The 26,990-nt window shown below is 35.5% G+C and overlaps 1 protein-coding gene across 1 annotated transcript; it reads left to right on the top strand.

The window, feature by feature from the left end:
• Window positions 1-1,076: 1,076 nt before the first annotated feature.
• DCLRE1A (DNA cross-link repair 1A) lies at window positions 1,077-21,095 on the top strand (the record flags this gene model as incomplete). Its single annotated transcript, XM_079705069.1, has 9 exons — window positions 1,077-1,542; window positions 3,475-5,175; window positions 6,626-6,759; window positions 7,852-7,970; window positions 11,300-11,440; window positions 13,211-13,356; window positions 14,141-14,295; window positions 19,413-19,554; window positions 20,935-21,095. 9 exons carry the CDS (start codon window positions 1,077-1,079, stop codon window positions 21,093-21,095), a joined length of 3,165 nt encoding a protein of 1,054 aa, XP_079561195.1.
• Window positions 21,096-26,990: the final 5,895 nt, after the last annotated feature.

Genomic DNA, 26,990 nt, shown 5'->3' with positions numbered 1-26,990 from the left:
CAGGTGCGAATAGATTGTCAGCCAAGCAGGGGGAGGGGGCACGATGGGAGCGGACGCAGCTGGAGCTACTCCCGAGGGGCGAGGGTGGCAGGTGGGCGGCCGCGGGGATCCCTGAGGGCCCGGCCTCTGTCTTCAGAAGTGGAGAGCACTGGTGGCTTTTGTGGAGCGAGCTGTGCTGGCAGCTCCCTCGCTCCCTTCCCTGGAGGGGGTGAGGGCCCACTCCGCTGGCCTTGCAGCCTCTAATGCCCAAAGAGGCGGTCGAGCCGGTGGGAGGCATCAGGCAGGTGAAGCTTGGTTTTGAGGCAGCTGGAGAGAGAGCTGATCGCCTTCAGGCAGACCACCTCTGGGGTCTGGAGTTAGGAGTGTGGGTGGCCTCAGTGTAAGCACAACTTCACGTACTTGAATTTTGTTTGTTCATTGTGCAGTGTTTGTTCATTGCCGCTGGAGGAAGATACTGGATTGACCCAGGAAACTGAAGTTGTCGAATATTCACCAGTCACGGATAAGGGCGCGTTTTTGGGGTTTTTTTTGCCAATCACACACATTTGATTATGGTGTGACTAGTGTTACTCGCAAACTGAAGTAGCCATTAAGTGTTTGGAACACCTGCTGAGCCAGTTGCCCAGGGGCTGTGGTTGGATTTGTGAGTTATTTGGACAATTGTCCAGTTGAAAGAGAGCTGACAGGAGCTTTATAACAATTTTACAAAACTCCTTCTAAGATTGAACTGTTAAACCTATACTTCCCATTGGGGTTTAGTGTTCAAAGTATTACTGATACTACTTTTATGAATCAAGTCCTGGGAAAAACCAAGATACCTGAACAAAATACACACAATGGAAAACTCAGATGTTAATTTGATTGTGCTATAAATGAAACAGCAAGTGTTCTCATGTATAAGGTTTGTAGTTTGCCAATATATTCATTATCAGAGCTTTAGATTCCCATCAAGTTGGTGGGTTTTTTGTTACTTTTTTTTCTGAGCAAAATAATTCCATTTAAAAATTTTGTAACACGACATAGACCCTCAATTTACTTAAGATTAGTGCTTCTTTAATGATCAAAAACATTTTGCCATGTTAGAGGATGCTTTTCTGGAACAAGACATCTGGGAATACAAATCCAAAAGAAAACCCAAACCAGTACATCCAAATAATTGCTCTGAGAATATTCCAAAATCTGTTGAGAAAGCAACAGATGAACAATACCAGTCAAAACGAAACAGAAATAAAAAAAGGACTGTAGAAGGTAGAAAGAAGGTTAAGGCCCCCGAAACGTGCCTTGGAGAAACAGACAGTCAGACTTCTGGCGCTTCCAGTCAGAACTCTAGTTGTGGAGATGGTATTCAGCAGTGCCAAGACAGGGAGGCCACTCCAGGAAAGCACTGTAGGACTCACAAAAACAAACACGTGTCTCCGAAGATACGACCAGTTTATGATGGGTACTGTCCAAACTGCCAGATGCCTTTTTCCTCCTTGCTAGGTCAAACACCTCGATGGCATATTTTTGAGTGTTTGGATTCCATACCAGTCTCCGAAACAGGTAAGATTCCAAAAAAGATAGTGAACTCTAGTCAAAAAGACCTGCATTAGGCCAGACATATCAGTCCAGTGAAACAAGCCAGGTAAGCAGTAAACCAAAAATGAGATGAGATACTCAAAGTATAAATGACTTAACCGTAGAAGGAAACAAGGTAATGCATTGTTACGCTTCTTGTGAAGGGTAAAAAGATAACAGTCAATAGTAGAATTGTAGAGAACGTTGCAAACTTGAAAACAGTTTAAATGCATTTTACTATTTCATAAGAGTCCCTAAAAATCTGTGATTTTTCATAAATGTTAATTGAGCACATATTATGGTAGATATTTTCACCTGCATAAGGTAGGTGGTATTGACATCTGACAGATGAGGGTTCTTAAAAGCTAAACAACTTGCCCATTTTGTTATCTTTTATGAAACAGACTTTTAGAGAATCATGAATGTAGTCCAGCCTTCTAAATACGGCTGTGTTGGGGTCATCATGCTAATGGACAGAAATAAGAACTAGGAAGGAGTGTTTGGTTATTAAGATTCTAATAAATAAAATTGTGCCAAATGAGAACTGAAGTAACACTATGTTCCTGTTATCATTTAAACTATATAATAAATATCATGTTTAATATGTAGAAAATTCTACTTGTAGTATATGGAGAATGGGTTGTTATTGATGATTTGATTATTTAAAAGTTATATATACCATACATAAATTTTTAAATCTCAAAGAATCAAAATTCAGTAAAATAAAAATAATATTGAGTATGGCTTTCGTGTTAACTATGATTCAGAAGACGTTTTATTATTAACTTCTAGTTCTCATTTTAAAGTACTGCATGAAGATGCAAAATAACTTAAAAAATTTGGCACTAGCCTTATACAACAGAGAAAGCCTCATCAAATGCTAGTAATTTGTTTTTCAGTGGCTTGAAAGTCAGAAATGGCAGTTGGAATCCCATGGTGAGCACTCAGAGTGAAATATCTTATAGATGAAGCCACCTCAAAGAGTTTTTCTCTTGGTTTTTTCACTGATTAAACTCCTTTGAATGGATAATCTCAGGTGGATTCTTCTTGAATTGAATTTTATTATATAACATATACTTCTATGAGGTGGTTTTAAGTTAATTTTTAAGCAATGAAGTCTCCAGTTTAATGTGACATCTTTTTTTGGGGGGGGGATCATTTTTTGACAGGCCTGAAAATGAACATACAGGGGGTGGGGTATGCCAAGATGCATTACAGACTGTTTCTCAGTCATAATGGTATGACAGGGAATAGTTTCCAGATTATTAAAGCCTTATTATTAACCAGTTTATCAAATTGAATGTCAAATCTTAGAACAGAACTTAAAATGTTTAGGGTATGAACAGCTCTAATTAAGACTGCTATTACTGTTTCATATACAGTGTGAATATTAAATAATGGAACCTAATTTGGTACTGCAACTGTCATACATATGTGTTGCCTGATAAGATAAAAATTGAGGTAGAACTTTAGTCTGCGAGAGACATACCAGCCTTCTCTACTCTTTATTGCTTGAGCAATAGTGATGTAGTGAAACTGATGGGATCAATTTGTAGCACCTGTTTAAGAAATAGCTAGTGCAAGCATGACATGCATTTTGGAGGAGCTCATATTTGTGAAAGTTTTTAGTGGGGAGAAAAAGGTGTCAGTCTTAAATTTTGGGGGGGGAAAGAGTATTTGACAAGAAATTTAAAAGAATATATTGATTTAAAAATAATAACTAGCACCTTGCAAAACCATACTGGATTACTGTTATTGTGTGCTGATTTTTTATTTATATAAAGATAGCTATTGTCCTAAGGCCTCAAAGTTGGACTGATGACTTTCCACTTACATGTTAATTTATAGTGCTAATACTGTCAAAGCTTAGTTTGTGCTTTGATCTGGTAATACTTTTTTCTTTATTAAAATTTTCAGAGTGTCCTGATGCTCTTCAGTGTTCCTCAACAATTCCTTCTCATTACAAGAGATACACTCATCTCCTGCTAGCTCAAAGCAGGGCTAGTAATAGTCCTTTCAGCAATCCATCCCGTGAGTCAGGTGGGAGTTTCAGTGAGACTAATTCAGGCTTTCTTTGTAGCCTTAAGGAAAGATGGTCTCCATATCAGAAACAAACAGATAACTTAAAAAAAAATGTTTCAACTGATCCCTTGTTAGTGACACAATGTCTAAGAAAATCTCAGTCTCCAACTGAAACTGATAAAAAGGTTTCCTCTTCGACAAATATCCAAACTTCCCAACAAGTCCCACAGTTTACAGAACTTGTTAATAATGACAAACTGGTAGGATTTGGTTTGCCTCTTGCTGAAGAATTAGACAGTCAAAACAGCCCAGAACACATAAATTTGACATTGCCAGAAAATGACTTTAGCAACTGTGAAATCTCCTATTCTCCACTTCAAAGTGATGAAGAAACTTATGATACAGATGAAAAGCTGGATGATTCACAACAGGAACTATTTTTTACAGAAAGCTCTAAAGATGGCAGCTTAGAAGGAGATGAAAATAGCTCCACTTTGTCTAAAAAACTCCATGACCCTTTACTGAAGGACCAGGAGGAGAGCTGCCCCGAAGTGGATAGCTTCTTAACTCAGGATAAATACGATGAAGAACTGTATAAATGCAACACTCTAAATGATTCGTCTCAACTTAGTTTCCAAAATAAGAGTATTATTTTACGTGATGATCCAGCATATACTGATGATGATTTTATATTGTTTCCACCTGCATTAGCAGAGAGGTTTACTTCTCCTAGTTACCAAGCCACTAAAGCAAAACCTGATGAGCCAGAATTTCACTCATCTCAATCAAATAAAGAGAAACAGGTAATTGAAGAATCAGCTGTTTACAATCAAATTTCTCTTCCGTTACTTAAGAATAAAATGTCAAAACCTTTTGAAAGCCAGGGAGGAGGGTGTCATTCTTTCCAACCAACCCAAAGTAAAACTAGAGAATTATCAAGTAAGAATTTCAATGCTAAGCACAATACGAACTCAGCATGTTTCTGCAGAAAGGCATTAGATGGTATGCTAGACAGTAAAGTTACAGCTTTAAATACAGCGATATTTTCTAGTACACCTACTGCTGCTAAGTCTTTGAAAATATTGCCATCTGGCCCTAAGTGTAATGCATCACAACCTTCTACTAAGGTAATGAAGCAAATGGATATAGGTGTGTATTTTGGACTACCACCCAAAAGAAAAGAAGAGAAATTGCTGGTGGAAAATGCCTTAGAAGGGATGAACTTAAATACAGTTGTAAGTCCTAATGAAAAGAGGTCCCGGCAGTGCAAGAGGAAAGCAGAAAAATCTTTAAGTGATTTAGAATTAGAGGCAAATAATTTAAGTGAGAGTCAGCCCTCTGTGGAACTTTCTCATAAGAGGTCACAGCATCAAAGAAAGAGACTTAAAAAGTCAGATTCATTGCAGGAAGGAGTACATCAGAAGAGTTCAGGTCACCGTAACAAGACAGAGCCTGGAACAGTCAAGTTAAGTAAAGACAGAGTCTTCGTAAAATCAGCTCATGGCAGGCTGCAGAGAGGGAACACGAAAATCCCAGAGTCATCGAACGCAGGAGAATTAAGGAAAAGGACATGTCCATTCTATAAGAAAATACCTGGTAAGTTGAAATATCAAGGCTTACTATATTTACAAAGACACAACTTTTTTGAATTACATGTTCATTGCCCATGTTATGTGTGTGTGAAACAATTTCTTTGTGTGTTTACTTTTTATACCTCATTGACCTGTAACATACTTTTTTTCCTATTTAATCTTTTTTACTCCATTCAATTCAGCAAACTTCTATTAAACATATTCTATATATAAGGTACTATACTATTTAGATAGATATTACAGATCTGACAAAGATTAATATAGATCAGCTTAATACAGAAGGAGGAAAGGCTCTCTGTAAGTAACCATAATAACAGCCTCTAAGCACTTAAGAAAAATGCAAGTACTAAATAGCTTCAAAGAAGGAAAATGTCACAGGTTATACAGGTCATAATAAGTGCTAAACATTTTTAAACCATATCATAACTTAGTTTCTCAGTCTTTTCATGTTCTTATAATTTCTCATGTCTTCATAGATGAGTTAGTAGAAAAATGTGTCATAAAATGAATTTTATTATTGAAGAAAACAGGTACCCTTCTTCTGAAAAGAATATAAAACTGCCCAAATATACTTGGTTTCAGAAAAAAATTTTAATATGCTTTTTTGATATTCTACATCTATTCAATATAATTTGTTCAAGATATTTATGTAAAGAAAAGCATTTATGTACATCTTAGTACCAGTTCTGTTTTTAATAATTATTTTGATTAATTTTCTGTATTTTAAGTGAGCCCAGAATTAGTGGGCCATGTGTGGCTAGGCCTCCGTAGAATTGTGGAGGTATGTTTATTTACCTGCATATCACAGTCAGCGCACTTGTTTTTTTCTCATGAACAAATTTCAGAACAGCTCAATCTTTTTTTTTTTTTTCATTATTGCTCCTCTAGGGAGCCTTTTTAGGCTTTTTGTTTGTTTGTTTCCCTTCCTCCTCCCCACCTCCCACAATGAAATTCAAATACTACAGATACCCTGTTTATCTGTTATTGTACTGTGGCCCTTTGGAGGGCCATTAGATTATTTGGGTCATCAACCATTTTTGCCCCTAAGAAGCATACCAATATCACCCCCATTGAGAATTCATGTTTTAAAAGAAAGTTAGCATTTTCCTTTTGCTGTTTTGCAGAAGTAAAGGATTTTAGGTGCCCAGTAAGTATTGTGAAAACATTCAGCAAAACAAAAAAGTAACTCATTTGTAGCTTAGTATTTTTAATTTTTTTGGTACAGTTATTCATTAAAAAGCCTATACTGGGATATTTAATGGAAACTTATAAGACTCACTTTCATCGCTAGTATCACCTTTTGCTGAATTTATGTGATGTAGATTTTTAAATTAAAATGTAAAGTTAAGTTGGAAATGAGATGTAAAGGTGTCAGAGGGTTTGCTATATAAGCAAATTGGGTTGCTTTTACTTAGCTATTGCTCAAGCGGCTTGTGTTGCTGTTTTCATTGTAGGAACTGGCTTTACAGTCGATGCCTTTCAGTATGGATTGGTTGAAGGTTGCACGGCCTATTTTCTCACACATTTTCATTCTGATCATTATGCTGGATTGTCTAAAAACTTCACGTTTCCTGTTTATTGTAGTGAGGTAAGTTTTAGTATTCTAAATCCTGAATTTGTAGAATGCAGCGAATTTCTAACCAGTCTGGTTAAAAAAAAAGGTAATTAAGATTGTAAGATCTATCATTCTTCTAGAAAATATATGAAAAAACAGACTCCACATTGAGATTCTAAAATTAAATGAGTTATTGTTAATAGTTACAATAGATTTTTTAAATTATGCTTTATTATGTGGAAACAATAAATATTGATACCTCATGATGTACTGAAACATGTACGTTTCATTCAGTAAATATTTACTGAATGCCTAAAAAGATTCTCAAGGCAAAATACCTAACTTCAAGGAGCTTTCAGGCTACACATTCACAAATAGTACCGCAATGGGATCTGTATTGTAATAGAAAAGTGAACAGAATGCCTAAAAGTAGGGAGAAGCGGGGCTTTACTGTGTCCTAGGCTAAGGTTAGAAAAAGTTTCATGGTGAAAGAGATACCTTGAAATAATTATTAAAAGGTGAGCATTTTAATGTGTACTACTAAGGGCTTTGGCTAGAATTTGATTTTATCCTCAAGCATTCTTGAATTATCTTCTTTTTATTAATGAAGCAACTGAGGCTTGGAGAGGTTAAGTGGCATGCCCCAAGTCACAGAGCTAGAAATGGCAGAGCCAGAATTTGAACACAGGTCTGTCTCATTTCAGAGCAAGGCAGAGGAAAGAGGAGAGAGCCTTCCAGGTAGAGAAGAATTTGTGTAAAGGCACAGACACCTAAGAAGTATGCCCATTCCAGGAACTTCAGATAATTCAGAATCACTAAAGACAAGATAGGGAATAACAGGAGATAAATCCACAGAAATGGGTAGGGGCCAGATCATGAAGAGTTTTGTATGACATGATGGGGATAATGGACTTTTTACAGGTGAGGGAGAATCAGTCACAGTGTTTAAGCAGAGATATGACACAGTCATTTTAGAAAGTTCTTCCTGGCATTCTGGAGGGTTTACATGAGTATAAGTGGGAGAACCAGGAGATTATTAAGATGTTTGGGTTCTAAGCTAGATATGAAATAAAAGACATATTTAATGTTTTAATGTATCAGCAATAAGCACATCCTGTTTTGCAGATAACTGGCAATTTGTTGAAGAGCAAACTTCACGTGCAAGAACAATATATCCATCCATTGCCAACAGACACTGAATGTATAGTGAATGGTGTCAAGGTTGTTTTGCTAGATGCCAATCAGTAAGTATTAAAGTTACCTTAGTAATACCCTATTTTTAAATATTCAAAAGGAAAACACATTGCATGGTTATTTAAGAACTTTTTATTGGAACTATTATGCTTGATATTTCATAAATGTCTTATTTAAGTAAGATAAGAAACACTTAAGTAAAGTGTGTGTCTCCTTTTGAAAACAAATGTACCCAATTACAGGATCAAAGATTAAATGTAGAGAGATTCTCTAAGTGTTCTCTAACCCATTTTTTTTTTTGCGGTATGTGGGCCTCTCACTGTTGTGGCCTCTCCCGTTGCGGAGCACAGGCTCCGGACACTCAGGCTCAATGGCCATGGCCCACGGGCCAAGCCGCTCCGCGGCATGTGGGATCCTCCCAGACCGGGGCACGAACCCGTGTCCCCTGCGTTGGCAGGCGGACTCTCAACCACTGCGCCACCAGGGAAGCCCTCTAACCCATTTTTTAATGCAGTTTAAATTACTATGCTTTACATGAGACTCCATCTTATTTTTTTTTAAATCTTTTAACATATTGCTGCTGTTCTTTAAGAGATAACCTTTTGCCATTTTCTTTAATATCACATATAAATTAACAGCTGGTACATATTAACAGCTGGTACTCCATTCAGATTCTAGAGGGGTTTTTTTTTTTTTTCCTTGAAGAAATCCTTTAGGGTTTTTTATTTTTTTTGTTTTTTTGCGGTACGCGGGCCTCTCACTGCTGTGGCCTCTCCCGCTGCGGAGCACAGGCTCCGGACGCGCAGGCTCAGCGGCCATGGCTCACGGGCCCAGCCACTCCGCGGCATGTGGGATCTTCCCGGACCGGGGCACGAACCCGTGTCCCCTGCATCGGCAGGCGGACTCTCAACCACTGTGCCACCAGAGAAGCCCTCCTTTAGGTTTTTGATACTAAAGTCTTGGAAGATTTTTTTCTTAGAAATTGTTTTTCTCTTTCCCTCATTTTTTTTAACGTAAAGTACTGTCAGGATTCACATTGCCAAAATGTAACTGTCAGTCAACTATGCATCTTTATAATTTCCATAGAATGTTAGCCTTATGTACCTTAGAGATCATAGATGCCTAGAGAATTAAAATTAAGACTAAACCTAGGTTTCCTAAAATCCAGGCTTGTTATTTTTTCAGGTTGCCTGTAAGTTTTTGTCTGCTAACTTTGCTGCTGTTTATTTTTTTAATCACCAATTATGATAACTCAGGTTCTGATTTTTTTTTTTTTGGTCAACTTTATTGAGGTACAATTTACATAAATAAAATGGACCCATTTTATATCTTTGCTGAATTTTGACAAAAGTAAACACCCATGTAATTCCCACCACAATAAAAATATGGAAAATATTCCCCACCACAAAAGTTTTCCTTGTGCTCCTTCCCAGTCAATCCCCAACCCTGACTCGGACCCAGGAAACCATTGATTTGTTTTCTATGACTATGGATTAGATTTGTCTTTACTAGGGATTCATCTAAATGAAATCATATAATGTCTTCTGTTTTGTATCTGGCTTCTGTCACTCCTCCTGTTTTTGAGATTCATTCATGCTGTTGTGTGTTCCTTTTACTTACTGAGTACTATCTATTGTATGGACACAATACAATTATTTTTTTCATTCACTTCTTGTTGGACAACTGATTTTTGTTTATTGATCTTGTATCCTGAGACCTTGCTAAGCTTGCTCATTAGTTGTTGTAGGTTTTTTGTAGATTCTTGAAAATTTTCTACATATGTCATCCACAAATAAAGATGCTTTTGTTTTACTTCTTTCTTTCCATTTAGAATGATATTTTTTCTCTTATTTATTGTACGGGATTACACCTTCAATACAGTGTTGAATAGGAGGTGATGTGAGCAGACATATTGCCATGTTCTTGATCTTAAGGGGAACGCTTTCAGTCTTTCTCTGTTGAGTATGATGTTAGCAATAGGTTTTTCATAGATGCCTTTTGTCAGGTTGAGGAAATTCCCTTCTGTTCCTATTCTGCTGGGAGTTTGTAATCATAAATGGGTGTTGAATTTTGTCAAATGTTTCTTTGGCATCTATTGAGGTGATAATACAACTTTTGTCCTCTATAATGTTAATGTGGTAAATGACAAAGATTGACTTAAACCAGCCTTGCATTACTGAGATAAACCCCACTTGGTCTTCATGTATTACCCTTTTTCAAAATATATAGCTGGATTTTATATGCTAATATTTTGTTAAGGAATTTTGTGTCTGTTTTAAAAAGTATATTGGTCTATAGGGTTTTTTTAAATTACACTTTTGTCTTATTTTGATATCAGAGTAATACTGGTCTCATGAAACATTCCTTCCTCTATTTTCTAAAAGGTGTCATGTAGTAATTATTATTATTTCTTCCCTAAGTGTTTAGTAGAAAATCTCTAGTGAAGTCATCAGGGCCTGAATTTTGGGGTCAGGGAGATAAGGGGAAGTTTTTAATTACAATTGTAGTTATTTCCTGTGTTTTCCTAGAATTTAAAATGAAAATTCTCTGTGTTTTGACAGTAATTTCCAAACCCCATTGTGTCAGGGGTCCCCAAGACCACCTTGAGGCCCAATGGTTCACCAGATAGACTCACAGGACACAGAAAAGCTGTTTTATTTGTGGTTACAGCTTATCACAGTGAATGGATACAGATTAAAATCAGCAAAGGGAAAAAGGCAAATGGAGGCAAATCCAGGAGAAACCAGGTGCAAGTTTCAAGGTGTCCTCTTCTAGTGGAGTGACACAGATGTGCTTAATTCTCCCAGCAACAGTGTGTAACAACATGTAGGAGGTGTGGCCAACCAGGGAAGCTCAGCTGAGCCTTGATATCCAGGGTTTTTATTGAGGGTCAATCATGTACACATGCAACACCCATGCTGATTGACCTGGGCTACTCAGACGCCAGTCCCCTACAGCAAAGACAGATATTCACCATAGATCACACTGTTAACATAAACTATCTTATCAAACTAGTAACACATGGCCCAATGTGTCAGGCATACAAAACACTCTTAGCAGGCAGAATATTTCAAGGACTCTAAACTTATCTCCCAAGGGCCAGCCAATGACTATTCCTAAGGACAGGCCTTTCTTGGGGACCTGTGGAGTTTGCACAACACTGGCCTGCTGAATTAACCCTTTCCTGCACACCATTTTTTTGTGTGTGTGTGTGACATAAATTTCCTTAAGTTAAAATGCTACATACCTTTGTAGTACAATGCTATGTCATTGTGGTCAGCTAACAAAGTATATTAACTTGTTGATATTGAAATGGACACTCTTTCTTTAGATGCTTTGCCTGTGTTAAGAATATTCCTTTTTCAATGTTTGTGTTCAGCTGTCCAGGTGCTGTCATGATCCTTTTTTATCTTCCTAATGGTTATGTCATACTACACACCGGAGACTTCAGAGCAGATCCCACCATGGAACGTTCTCTTCTTGCAGGCCAGAAAGTCCACACGCTTTACTTAGATACAACGTAAGAGAAACTTTGTGTACTTCTTTTTTCCACCAACAGCATTTGCCCTGCATGTTATGAATAATTTGAACTTTTGCTTAGGTAATCAAAATGATGGCTTACTGTCAATTATCATTTTAAGTATTTATTAGGTGGATGCTGTTTGAAAAAATATATACTTAAGAACAAATTTTGGATTGCATGGCTTAACTGACTCCAGCTCAATTTTTATGTAATATCCTTTTGAAAATATGGTTTATGTAAAAACCTTGTTACTGAAACAAGGATGAAAAATTTAGAAGCAAACTTTAGGAAAACGCCCTTTAAAGTTATCCTTTCAAAGTGTCTGTGTAACTATTAAGCATGATTGTGAAGAAAAAAACAGAGAATGAGATTCTGTCTGAATATTCAAACTTACTTTGTTCCTTTCTCCAAAAGGTAATCTATAAGTGGCAACCTTGAATTCCTAAGTGCTACATAATGGTATAAGCTATTATCTTCTTTTATATATTGAAATACCTCATCAGTTGGTCAGAAATTACATTAACCATTTCAACCTGTTTCAAGAAGAAGTGAGTTTGGATGGCATATCTTAGTAAGAGATGGTCTTTCCACAACGAGTTTTCTAATACTATAGTTAATTCTTCCATTCACCTAAATACTAGGTGAACTAAGAAAATAATTTTTTTAACTTTTTTTTGTTACTTAATTCTATTCTACATACAATTCTGGATTTCTTTGTGAGTATTTATAGGAGAAAGGACTAAGTCTTTTCTTAATAATAAGATTTACGGCTGAACAGCAAAAACAATTTTGAAAATTGGAAAAATATTTCTTTGATGTGTGTACTTTATGAGATTTTTAGTGAAAAAGTACTTAATTTTCATCTCAAATATATATAACTAGTAGTCTTAGTGTTAATTTTTCATTGGGTGTTACTGTATTGAAGTAGACCCAACTGGATCTGCTGTAGTCCCATAATACTATATATATTTCTATATCTCCTAAAAGAAAATAACAACCAGATGAATATTAACTGTTTGATTTAATGCTACTTCATTAAATTCATGTTCACTTTCATTATCTTAAAAATATATATATTTTGGGCTTCCCTGGTGGCACAGTGGTTGAGAGTCCACCTGCCGATGCAGGGGACATGAGTTCATGCCCCGGTCCAGGAGGATCCCACATACCGTGGAGCGGCTGGGCCTGTGTGCTATGGCCGCTGAACCTGCGCATCCGGAGTCTGCACTCCGCAGCGGGAGAGGCCACAGCAGTGAGAGGCCCGCATACTGCAAAAATAAATATATATAATATATATATATATATATATATTTTATATTTTTATATATATATATATATATATATATATTTTTTTTTTTTTTACTAAATCAGAATTCTTTAGTCCAAAAAGATAATCCCTATAAATCATATTTCCTTTGATAGGGATTGGGGTTAAAAAAAAGAAGATATTAAGGCTTATAATTCATAGCTAAAATAGCTACCTAGAAATATTCTTGAAGGAAAAACAATGCAATTTCTTTATTTGAGGATTATAAAAGAAATATAATTTAAAAGGTATATTGAAATGTATAGTTCCATCATAAATAATCAATAGCTGGTAACAAATATTTTAACCACAGGCACTGGTGAGATAACTGCGGTGGTGTTAATGTACTATACTGCTGTTGTATGTAATTTTGCTAAAGCTTGTTTTCTAAAATAGCATCCAACTTAATGCTATGACTTTCTTGTTGTTCTTTTAATAAGTACCATGTTTCCGTATTACAGATATTGCAGCCCAGAATACTCTTTTCCGTCTCAGCAAGAGGTTATCCAGTTTGCCATCAACACTGCCTTTGAGACTGTAACTCTAAACCCACGTGCTCTTGTTGTCTGTGGCACTTATTCTATTGGAAAAGAGAAAGTCTTCCTAGGTGGGTGGTAGCTGTAGCTGTTTACTGTATTATAAAGATCAGATTCTTTTTGCATAAAGCCCTTTCAGGCTCTGTTCTTTCAGTTGATATTTATTTCCTCAAACAGTTCAATATTACCTTTGAGGGTGAAAGAAATATTTGATAGAGTTTGATTCATTTAAATTTTGAAAGGCTTAACTTAATGGAAACATTTGTTAAGTATGTTTATGGTAGCCTTTATATCTACAAAATGTTTATAGAGCAAAAGTCCATGCTACATTAGTATTTTAGTAAACTTTGAAAGATGGCTAGTGCATAGGTCTTTCACTGCATTCTTTGATGATAGCCATCAATTAATTATTTTAGAGACCAGTTTTAGTTTTTGTTCCTAAATGATTTTTGGATATGTAACTGTAGTTTGTCTACATAGTATTGTACTATTTTGCAAAGTACTTCCATTTCTTCTTAACTGTGGTCCCATAATGTCAAACATTAAGATATGAAATGATAAAGCTAAGGTTTTAACTCCTCCAAATTTTGTTTTTTCCCTCCCTCTAACTCTTTCCATACATCTTATGCAATTTTTAAATACTAGGTCTTTAAAAATAAATTCTTGGCTTTCTCACAATTTATTCCACATAGTTAACTGACAAACCTGTTCAGCCTTTTTGAGATATTATGGCAAAAGTGTGAATGTTTTGAATTTCTTTTAATTTGGTAAATTCTTATTTTAAAGTTAACTTGTAATTTTATTTTTTTCATAAGCTGTAATTTTACCATTTTTAAACTTTTCCTTTGCCTGTAGCCATTGCTGATGTTTTAGGTTCAAAAGTGGGCATGTCCAAAGAAAAATATAACACATTACAGTGCTTCAATATACCAGAAATTAATTCCCTCATCACTACAGACATGTGCAATTCACTGGTTCACCTTCTCCCAATGATGCAAATTAATTTTAAGGTAAGTATTCAAGAGATAATGTCTTTTTAGGATGAACTAGAAAAGGCAATCTGATGATTGTAAACTAGAATCCCATTTTACTTGCATTTAACTTAGAGGAACTCAGTTACAGTGGAATCAAAGTAAACTTTGCCCTAGAAGATCTTTTAAGTGGAATTTTAAACGTTTTAAGTTTGTATGTGTGTGCAGCTGTATAGAGTGATTCATATGCCCACCAGGAGTTAAGAACTAGAGAACTGTCACAAAGGAAGAAACAAAAATAGAAAAGTGTGCAGCTCTCTGGTCATTCAAACATTTTGAGATTGTTCTCCATTCTTCCTGGATGAGTAGGGAAATGAGTGGAGAATTCTAGGGAGTTCTTACTTTTCTTCAGGTCTATTCTGTATAATTTTAAGCCACTATAACATTGATATACGTTGAAAATATACTTGTGAGGATTAAATGAAACAGTAGAAGTGAAAGAGAAAGTTCTAGTGCTAGTTCTGAGATATAAATTAAGATACATATGACATGACCTCCCTGTGATTTATGGGGGCTCATTTGTCAGATTTATTCAGATACTAAGATTCATTCCATTTACTAACGTTTTGACACCTTGCAATGGAATACATCAAACCTATGTATTAAAAGTAATTCAGGGCTTCCCTGGTGGCACAGTGGTTGAGGATCTGCCTGCTAATGCAGGGGACACGGGTTCGAGCCGTGGTCGGAGGATCCCACATGCCGCGGAGCAACTAGGCCCGTGAGCCACAACTACTGAGCCTGCGTGTCTGGAGCCTGTGCTCTGCAACAAGAGAGGTCGCGATAGTGAGAGGCCCTGCGCACCGCAATGAAGAGTGGCCCCCACTTGCCACAACTAGAGAAAACCCTCGCACAGAAACGAAGACCCAACACAGTAAAAATAAATAAATTAATTAATAAACTCCTACCCCCAATATCTTCTTAAAAAAAAAAAAAGTAATTCAGAACATAATGTACACCAAAAAATATGTTTTTAATTTTGCTATAATGTTTATGAAATAACTTTTATGGAGATTTTTGAAATAGTTTAGGTGTTGATTACTGTATCTGTCTTATAAATAATAACACATTGTGTAAAGAAAATTAGTATTTTAGTTCTATCCCTTGAGTAAGGAAATTCTCACTGGTGTAACTACTGTTTTCATGAGATTATGGTAAAAATTTTATGGCCTATTTTCATGAGTATATAATTCATAAAAATGTCAAGGATAATCAGGTCATAGTGTTGTCCATTGGTGTTTAAGCCAGTTTTGCAAACATATGTTAAATTTGAGAGGCATCCAGTTTGCATGGAGGCTAATGAGGATGTTGGTTAATTATAAAATGAACACTGATATCCTGCGGAGGGTATAGCATATTTTTATAATTTTTATAAAGATTACTTCATGCAATACAGTCTTATTTCCTGCTAACTTAGTTTCATTTGGACAATTTATCCATTTAGGGGGACAAAAGGGGTGGGGAAGTCAGAATATTATGGAAATGAAGGGACTAGACCTTTTCAAGAATAGTGTTTAAAAGTGCCATATGCTGTGGAGAGGTCATATAAGGAAAAAGTGACCTGCACAAGAACTGTTTCAGTGAAGTGATGTTGGAGAAAACCAGTGACAGCAGAGGGCTAAGGAATGAATGAGAAGGTATACAAATGGCCAAGAAGCACATAAAAAGAGGATCAACACTGTTAGCCATCAGGGAACTGCAAATCAAAACCACAGTGAGATAGCACTTTACACTCACAAGGATAGCTGTACTAAGAAAGATAGACAGTGCCAATTGTTGGTGAGGACATGGAGAAACTGGAACCCTCATGCGTTGCTAATGAGATTTTTAAGTGGTGCAGCTGCTTTAGAAAGCAGTTTGTTAATTTCTTTCAAAGTTAAGCATGGAGTGACTATATGACCAGCAATTCCAGTCCTAGGTATATGCCTAGGAGAATTGAGAACGTATGTCCACTTCTACACAAATGTTCACAGCAGCATTATTCATAATAGCAAAAAACTGGAAACAACTCAGATTCCATCAAATGATGGATGGATAAACAAAATGTTATATATACATAAAATAGAAATATTCTTCAGCTGTAAAAAGGAATGAATTACTGCTACATGCTACTATATGAATGAGCATTGAGAACATGCCAAGTGAAAGAAGCCAAACACAAAAGGCCGCATATTGTGTGATTCCATTTATATGAAGTATCCAGAATAGGTAAATCTGAAGAAATAAGTAGATTAGTGGTTTCCAGGGCTTGAGGGAGAGGGAATGGGGAGTGACTGCTAATGAGTACAGTGTTTTATGGAGGGGTGATGAAATGTTCTAGAATTAGATAGTGGTGATGGTCATACAACTTTGTGGCTATACCAACAACCACTGAACTGTATGCTTAAAAAACACCCAAAAAACTGGCAGTTACCTGCTTTGAAGACAAAAAACAAAAAAAGGAATATCTGAAATCATTGCTTGTATTATTTCCATTATTTGTCATAGGTTGTTGGTATTGTTCAGTAGCCCTTCCCCTTCCTCCATGAAAGTGACCAGATATTGTTGACATTTTTTACAATTTCATATCTTCAGAACACAGACGGAGCAGAAGCTGACAGTTACCATAAGACTATATTTTAGTACTTAAAGCCAATTTTTTTTACCAGCCAAAAATAGTTTTATTGTATCAGAGCTAATGACTTTTTTGTGAAAATGTAAACCTGATACAATTGTCAGGGTTTCTAAGGCAGGCTTGAACGACTTAGAAACCCTATAAATAAAACCATTCATGCTACCTAGTTCAACATCCCAAGTTCATATACGTAAGTATATAGTTTACTATCACCTCTGATTTAAACCTGATTCATGGGATGTGGTAAAACATTATAACCATAATGTTATAGATGATTATTTGCATACTGAAAAAATAACTTTAGGGGCATCTACTGAATGCATTTTAATCACAAACTGGTTACCAGTAAACAGAGAGACAAGTCATAGACCAGGGACTTTATGTTGACTAAATGATAATAAAATTCCTCATGATAGTAGTTCTGCAGTTGTGGTTAATGAAAGACTAGTGGCTGTCAGCAGTCTTCCCTGTATGTTTGGCTTATATGATAATATCCTATATTTTTGTTTGTGGCACAGATTAATGATGTTTTCATGGTAACTCTAATTTGTCTCATGAAAAGCATGAAATTACTTCTGATTGGGTTCTCCCGAGTGTTTTTACAGAGACAAGTAAGAATGGATAAGTTTGATGACCTGCATTGATAGCTGGACTCTCAGTTTATGATATTACGTGTTTAATTGCTCTAAACCTGTTTCCTGTTATTTCCTTTTCTTTGTGAGGACAGGAAGAGAGAGGGATTAGTAATTAAGCAAATAGTATTACAATAGATCCTAGACTAAGTAAGACAAAAATCTGAAAATTTGCAGGGCCAGGGATATGGTAATGAAAACTTAGTTATATAGCTATAACTTAAACTTTTTTGGGGGGGTAGTAGTTGGTAAGAAATATGACTGTTTAATGGTAGGTATACAAATTAATAAAAGATCATTATTTGATGCAAAAGAGAAATCAAAGGGTTATTATTAATTCATCAAGTGAAATCTTAATGTCTGATAAACACAATAAACTGTTCAACCTTTAAATAGTAATCAAAAAGAAAAATTTTTTTAAAATGATGTGTTTGTCTTCTACCAAATTGGTGTACTTTTAAAAAAGGTAATACCCCTATGCTGAGACTCAGAGAAATTGGCACTCTTCATCCACTTGGATAGTAATAGAAAAGAGGGTAAATCCTCAACTATTTCCATTTCTAGAAACTTATACTAAAAAATGAGTCCTTTCTGAAGAGATCAATCTGTAAGTTCCTAGGTGCTGATGGTATAATAGATGATGAGAGTCTTAAAAAGTTAGGAAAGGGCAGATTGTTTCCACTTAAAAAAAAAAAAAAAAAAAAAAAGACTTAGAAGGTGGTGTTTATTGATGTCTTCCCCTTAGGCTGTAAGCTTCCAAAAGGTGAAGGCTGTGTCTCACTCGCTACTCTGGCATCAGCACCTGGTGTTAATACTGGAACAGATATTTATTGAACGAATGAATAGATGGATGAGTGAATTTATCTTTATCATTTCTTCAGAACTTCCTACCAGCATCTTTTAAAAATTCAGTAAAGTATGTATGGTTAAAGAAGAAAAAGAAGACTTCTAGAAATCCAAGATGACACTATATACACTTTAGGTTTTTTATTATTTTAAATAAAATTAAAATTTTATTATAAATTTACACTAAGCCTTTGACACTCTGGGTTGAATCTTTAGCCCAAAAAGTATTAGAGTTTTTTTGTATCCCTCTTGCCATTATTATCTTTATCTGGATTTCTCTTATCTTTCAAAGGTTGAACCTTTGTCATTGATTTTCTGAGAATCTTACCTAATGTCCTCACTAATGACGACCTCACTAATGATGACCTCAAGATTTATTAGCATATTACTTCTGATCATGGCACTGTGAAAAGTTTTGAAATTATTCTAGTTCATGCATAAAGGGTGAAAAGGAGTAAACACTTGAGAAGGGAACACTAGATACTATGCATCTTAAAATGTATGTCTGAGTTGAGTATAATGCCATTATAAAGTTATTTCCATCTTTTTATCCATCTGTCAGTCCTCTACTGGTGTATATGTATGAGGATATGTTTGGATTGATGTTTACCAGTGTTAATATCAGTATCTCTCATAAGGATAGTATTAGATGCCAGTATCTCTAATATCCTAATAATTGTAGGATTTGGAGAGGTGTTTGTTTTGTTTGTTTTTGGTAGCTATCTGAATTGTAATTTTAAAACACATGATTACTTATCTTTAAAGTTGCCTCATCTTATTTTTCTCAGACTGTACTTAAACTTGTTTAACTTTAGATAAGTAAAGGGGAAAAGATTATTTTTTTGGTGATTTTATTTTTGGGGGAGTGCACTAGGTTTTCCAATTTATGTTCACCAAGTGAAAACTCCGTGACTGTGCCAATGTAACATTTTAATCATTCTGTTTTATTCCATATAACCCATCTTCACTGACCATTAAATAAATATCCTGTTTTTATTTAACAGGGTTTACAGAATCATTTGAAGAAGTGTGGTGGGAAATATGATCAGATTTTGGCTTTTCGACCTACAGGATGGACACATTCTAACAAGTTAACTAGTATGGCAGATATTATTCCCCAGACCAAAGGAAACATTTCAATATATGGTATGATTATTCAATTTTTTTACTCTTAATGTTTGTAATTACCTTACATTTTTTTAAAAACAGTAAAACTAAGATCCAAGGAAAAAGAGGCACCAAAGAATCTTTAATAATTTAACAAGTTCAAACAATAATAATAATAATAATAATAATAATTTAACAAGTTCAAATCATTCATCATGCTCTACATGATGTATTTACTGTAGTAATAATTTAACAAGTTCAAATCATGTAATAATTTAATAATTAAATTTAATGATTAAATCATTTAATAATTTAAATAATTAAATTTAATAATTTAACAAGTTCAAATCATTCATCATGCTCTACTGATGTATTTACTGTAGTAAATAGACATTGACTAATACAGATCAGTCTATATGTGTGATCAGTGACATGTAGGGGAGATTGTAGAACTACTTGAAAGGAGGGGTGGGTAGTGCCATTGTGTCCTGGAAGTTTAAATGATGCTGCGACACCAAGAACAGGAAGACAGTGGATTAGATGTGATGACAGCAAGAGATACAGACTTGACTTTAATTTTTTCATCTTTGGAGGATGTTTACCATTGTCCTCAGAGATTGGCTTATTACAATAATGGCTGATGGAAACATTTTTGGATCCTAATTTACTCAAAACAGGACCCTTTCTCCCTCTTTCTCTGAGGTATTTGATCTTCAGTAAAGAAGATGAAGAGACTTTTAGTACTTAATTTTTTTTTCCTTTTTATGCGTACAAAGCTTGGGGATGGAATCTGCTTACTTGCTGTGGAAATCAAGAGTCTTCTGCTTGTTACTCTTTAAATTTTACTCATATTTCTTCCAGAATTTTCCTGAAATCAATAGCTGGGCAAAGTGCTTAAAGGGAAGAATTGTTTAAAAAGAAAAGCCTACTTATAAATAAGAATCTATAGAAATGCATATTATTAAGTGTCTACATAGCAAAGTAATAGAATTTTTTAATGTTCAAAAGTTTTTGTATCATTTTAATATTTATTATTTGCAAAAGATACTAGCAGGGGGCTTCCCTGGTGGCGCAGTGGTTGAGAGTCCACCTGCCGATGCAGGGGACACGGGTTCGTGCCCCGCTCCGGGAAGATCCCACATGCCGCGGAACGGCTGGGCCCGTGAGCCATGGCTGCTGAGCCTGCGCGTCCGGAGCCTGTGCTCCGCAATGGGAGAGGCCACAACAGTGAGAGGCCCACCTACCGCAAAAAAAAAAAAAAAAGATACTAGCAAATTTTTGTTATCAGAAAAAAAGCACCAAGGAATTTTTGGCAAAAATACTCTGGATTGCTTTCCTTTTCTCTTTTATTTCATTTTGGGCTTGTGCAGTTTTCTTTATTAGTTTGATTTTTAGTAGGCACTGTCTTTCATGTTGCAGGGATTCCTTATAGTGAACACAGCAGCTACCTAGAGATGAAACGTTTTGTTCAATGGCTGAAGCCGCAGAAAATCATACCTACCGTGAATGTTGGCACCTTGAGATCCAGACGCACAATGGAGAAATATTTTGAAGAGTGGAAGTTGGAAGCTGGATATTGATGTTACCTCAGAGGACTCAGAAGTAGTTAAGTAACTTAGGCCTAACTTGTTAGTAGTTAAATCTTCAGTGATATGATATTTCACTTTATGTGAAAAACCTCATGAAGGTCACTCATACACCTTATTTTCTCATTTACGTTTGAATAACATGTTTACAGTGCAGGGCCTCTCAGCATCATCAATAATTGAGACTGGTCTGCCTAGTACCCTTGTTTCTTGCCCCTCCCTGTGGGGCTGTTGTATTCTGCATCCAACAGTAGGAGCGTAAACATAGGCAGGTTTGGGGACCAAAGGATTCATGATAATAAACTAGATTGAAAGCATTATATGTAAGTAATTACGTATCTTTAAAATTATTTAATATGGGGCATATTTTTATGAGATAAAGCTTTTCTATGATATGTATACTTAAATAAAAAATTGATCTTAAATTTGCCATAGTGTCGTTTGGTTTTTAGGATTTATAACTGACATTTATGCAATCTTATAGAATTTCAGTCACAGTAATTCAACATTTGACTCTGAAAAAGATGACTCAAAGAGACTAGACAACTACCCAGTAAACAATGGAGAAAAGTTTACGTGAATAATGTTTATCTGAATTTTTTACTCAAGACATCAGATAACTAAAAGTTTAGATTGCAATTTTTTTTTAAAGTGAGATTATGTAATTTATTTATGAGTCTTGATCTCTCCAACAGAGATGAAGTAACTGATCCAAAATGAAAATTTGGGGCAATACATGTTAAAAGTGTTTTTATGGGGTTTAAATAAGAAAATGGCTAGCATAATGAATGTATGCATGTGTATGCATGTGTATACATTTGTATTCTTCCATTGCCTCTAATGAAATTAATTTAGGGATTCCTTAATGTTTTAATGGAAAAGTATTTTCTGTGATGATTTCAGTCACCAGAAGAATAGTACTCTCCATGAACTTTATTTTCATAAACTTGGATTTTACTTTGTTATGGTGGTGTTAGTAGGGAATCATGTTTAGGGAAGGAAAAGCATTTGGGGCCCAGTAGTAATAAATCCAGTGTAACTATGTTCTGAGTTGATTTCAATTATATATTTAAAATATTTTGACTTCTTTGGACTTGGTGTTTTAAACTTTTTATAAATCATTAATTAAGAGTTATAACTAGAAAAATTACATGTAGTCTACAAATACAGGTATTTTTAACATAGAGGAGATGGCCAAGTCATTTAAGGTCATTTTTTTTTTTTTTGAGTAATAGTTTTTTCTTAGAATTGTCATTTTTCATTGGTAAAAAGATTTTTCATGATTTTGAATGTTTTACTTTGGAAATCCAGGCATGTTATTTAAAAGCATCCTCAGCCATCTTATTTTCGAACGCAAAAACATCTTTCTACACAATTAGCACCATTATGGCAGCTTGGAATGATTTGTTTTGCTGTTATTATTGCAGAATATGCAAAACCTCATTTAGGGACCATCCCAAATATGGGATTTATTTTACAAATAAGTCGCAACAACCGAACTTTTCAAGGCTCTGTTGAGAACTGTATGGGAAATTCTTAGTTCCAATAACCTAACACTTTGGTAGGTAAAAATGTTCAATTTTAAAGCAAAGCAAAAGAAGAAAAAAATCTACCATCAACCCAAAATAAATGGATGGCAGCTCTTGAACATCCTTACCATGTGTAGAGAAGAAGAAATAGAATTAAGCCAACAAAGGGGAAAATGCTTTACTACACATTACATGTATTCGGAACTTTTCAGAAAGCTCCTTTACACTCTTATCTAAACATTGAATTACCAGATGCACCGACACTTGACAGGATGTTTTCAAGTTCTCATGACTTTGATTTAATAGGAAAACCTTTTCCACTTGATGTCAATGCCTTTTATTCCTGTTATTTATCATTTACCCTGTATTTCTTAATGTACCTAAATATGAAACTGGTTTTCAGAAAAACTAAATTATTGCTTTCTTCAGTTATTGAGTTATATTCTTGTGAACCAAATGCATTTAGAATTTCCTTATTTGGTCCTGAATAACCGTGTATACTAGACTAGGGAACTCCAAGTACTAATACCCAAAATTATCTGTCTTGAAAGACTATTGATATTGCCTTGTAACTTTTCTGGTTGTTTTATTGCTGTTCATTCAGTTCATTTGGTATTGATCTTAGAAAAATTCCAAAGAAGTTATCTGAAATCAGCAAAATCATAAGCTAATGGTTATAGATAATAGAATGGTTTAGGTATGAGAATTCCTTCTAATCTGAATAGTTGGAAGCTTTTAACTTGGTAATCATTTTGTATGCTAATTATATTTCAACTTTCCCTTAGTATCTACCCCTTCTCCAGAAAGTAGGCATACTCTCTTTGCTTAGGAACTCAATCCCCCATGATTTCACTGTTCTACTTTTGGTAAGCCAGAAATAATTTATAAAACACTTGTTATGGAGTGGACCAATTATACAACACCAATTATATAACACAAAATTATTCTTTTCTTAAACAATCATAGCCAGGCCAGAACTAGGGTGAGGCAGGAGAGATGCCTAGAATGTAAAATTTAAAGAGGCAAAAGGTAAAAATCCTTTTTAAAGCTGACCCTGCACTTGCATGACCCTGAGAGTGAGTGTCTCCTTAAACGCTACTCTAGGAAGTCTCTCTTGCCTCAACCTAGTTCCAGGTCCTGATTCGTAGCACCTAATTATGTTTTTTTTTTTTTTGCTATTTTGGTGAATCCCAAGTGGTTTTCTAAATAGAATATTGTTATAGCTTTGGTTTTTTTTGTTTTTGTTTTTGTTTTTGTTTTTGTTTTGCGGTACGTGGGCCTCTCACCGCTGCGGCCTCTCCCGTTGCGGAGCACAGGCTCCGGACGCGCAGGCTCAGCGGCCATGGCTCACGGGCCCAGCCGCTCCGCGGCATGTGGGATCCTCCCCGACCGGGGCACGAATCCATGTCCCCTGCATCGGCAGGCGGACTCCCAACCACTGCGCCACCAGGGAAGCCCTATAGCTTTGTTTTTAATATACATTGAAACATAAATATTGTAATCTGAATTTAGGAGAGTACATTTTCAAGAATTTCCAGATTCATCGATATAGAGCTAATTATACCAGCACCAAAACCCAGATTCCTTTGAGATCCTTCCGCTGGGGTATTGTAAACACTTTCAGGGCAGGGCTCATATCTTACTCATCTTATGATCTAGTACCTTTTTCAGTATGTGGTCTGGTTCAGAGACAGTTCTAACAGATGGTAAATGCTTGAATGAATCTTGAATAAACAGTGAAAAATCCATCTATGTTCTAAGAATCTGACTTCCAAAGTTCTTTTACATGTTTTCCTCAGGTGAAAATAGTGTGATTCCAGAAGAACCACTAAAAATAAAAATATATTGAAACTACTCAATTGATTGTTTGGGTATATTAAAATGTCCATGACTTCAGTGTAGGAACAATTTAGAGAATAAAGTTTTATTTTTTGTCAAGATCTATTACTTTAGTTTAAATGTCACTATAATCAGTCACTGAGTATTTGAATCCTCTCTCTTAGAACTTATTCTATCTGTTGAGTAACTGCTATGTGCCCCACACTATTCTTGGTGTTGTGTGGAAATTAAGAATAATTCAATCTAACAAGGATTTATTGAGTGATTATTCTGTATAAGGTGAAGGGGGTATAAACGTGTTCTTTTTTCAGGGATTCACACATAAATAAAATAGTCTCAAATGTCAGAAAAGTAGTATTAGGAGAGAAAGACATGTCCCTAGGCACCGTGACAAGTGGTATAATACCAAACACTTCAAAGGGAGAAATTAATTCTGATAAGGAAGAGTCCATAGAGAAGATGCCTTTTTACACAGTCCTTAAAACATTAACAGACCTTTCATAGGCTGGAGAGAAATCTAAGAGTTAACAGACCTTTCATAGGCTGGAGAGAAATCTAAGAGACAGCCAAGTCCTGGAGCTGTGACAGTGTAAGTTGTGCAAGAGGAGCTTTGAGCAATTGGTGTATTGGCGTGTGGAGCTCAGACTAGAAGGAATAGGTGGAGGAAGATGGCACACAACTCTGATAACACTACTAAGGAGTTTAGAGGTTATTCTGAAGAATATTGAGAGTTTTTGAAGATTTGGGGGCAGTCAACATATACCTATGTGTTGGAAATGAAGTAAAAGTGAGATAGATATTGATATATACACACTTATACATATATGAATATACACAGCTTGACAGGAGACATGGGCTAAGCCTTGAACCTTGAGAAACACGATAATTATGGAATATCTGAGGTGCTGACATTTAACACAAAATCCTTGCCTTTGAGGAGCTTAGCATTTCCATAGGGGGCTGGAAAAAAAGCTAATATATGTAAAATAGTTGAGAGATAAATTAGTGTGGCTTTAGATCTTGAGAAAGGAAAGTTTGGAGTAGGTTGGAGTTGTATGAGCTAGTTGATGAAATAGGATACACGTGAAACTAAGAAACAAAACCGCATGTAAACAATTCATGAGTGATCAATTGAACTGGTCTTTAGGAAGTTCATTTAATTTAAATCAAACTTGGTTTATATAAGTGCTGCTCTTCTGTTTGGGACTACATTTTGTGGTTTAAATCCCTATAAAGCGATTGTAGATTACATAGGGATTCAAAACACCTAAGAACACTATTTGTGTTTGTCCTAAATATGATAGACTTTTTTTCAATGAAAGAGGAAATTTCATAAAGTCAAATTACATTACCTGTATAAGCCCTTCTGCTATTTCAAAATGGAAAGCAAGGAGCTTAAGATCATAAAGCAATGCTCAAAGCAATGCTTTAATACACTATTAGATAATGTTATTAAACTGTTTCTTTTTAAGTTTGTTTGAAAGAACTGTTGTGGACTTCCTGCTGAGACTCTGAGCTCTGGTTAGGTATCACGTGGGATAAGCAGATAAAATTGTAAATGAACTAAAAGCAACAGTGTCTGGAAGGGGAATAAAGGCCAAATACCCTTGTTTTGCTAAATCAGTCAGTTTTTTTTTATTAGTGTCTTTTATCCATGGAAAGAGTGCTAAACTCTGTTATGTTTTGGTTTTCTTTTTTTTTTAAATAGCTTTATGGAGTTATAATTCACATACCACCACATCACTTACTCATTTAAAGTGTACAATTCAGTGGGTTTTGGTATACTTATAGAGTTGTGCAACCATCGCCACAATCAGTTTTAGAGTATTTTTATCACCCCCAAAGAAATCCTATGCTCATTAGTAGTTACTCCCCAGGCATCTCCTGTCCTCCACCCCACACAACTGACTACCACCCACCCCCTCGTCCTGGGCAACAACAAATCTTCCTGTCTCTATAGATTTACCTATTCTGGACATTTCATATAAATGGAATCTAGTACACGGTCTTTTGTTATTGGCTTTTTTGACAATGTTTTCAAGGTTCATCCATATTGTAGCATGTATCAATGTAAGTATTCCATTCCTTTTTATGGCTAAATAATATTCCAGTGTTTGAAAATACCCATTTTGTCCATTCATCAGCTAGTGGATATGTGGTTATCCACTTTTTGGCTCTTGTGAATAATACTGCTGTTAACATTTTGTACAAATTTTTGTGTGAACGTATATTTTCATTTCTCTTGGGTATGTACCTAGAAGTGGAATTACTGGGTCATATGGCAATTCTGTTTAAACTTTCTGAGGAACTCCAAATTGTTTTCCAAAGTGCTTCACCATTTTACATTTTCACCAGCAATGTATGAGGATTCCAACCTGTCCACATCCTCACCAACATTTGTTATTATCTGCCTTTTTGATTACAACCATCCTGTTGGATATGAAGTGGTATCTGGTTGTGGTTTTTATTTGCATTTCCTTAATGACTAATGATGTTGATCATCTTTTCACTAACTCTGTCT

This window comes from Hyperoodon ampullatus (genome assembly GCF_949752795.1).
Source record: "Hyperoodon ampullatus genome assembly, chromosome: 1".
In the NCBI taxonomy this organism is placed as follows: Eukaryota; Metazoa; Chordata; class Mammalia; order Artiodactyla; family Ziphiidae; genus Hyperoodon; species Hyperoodon ampullatus.
Note: the sequence above shows the minus strand (reverse complement) of the source record. Positions and strands in the feature narration are given on the sequence as shown.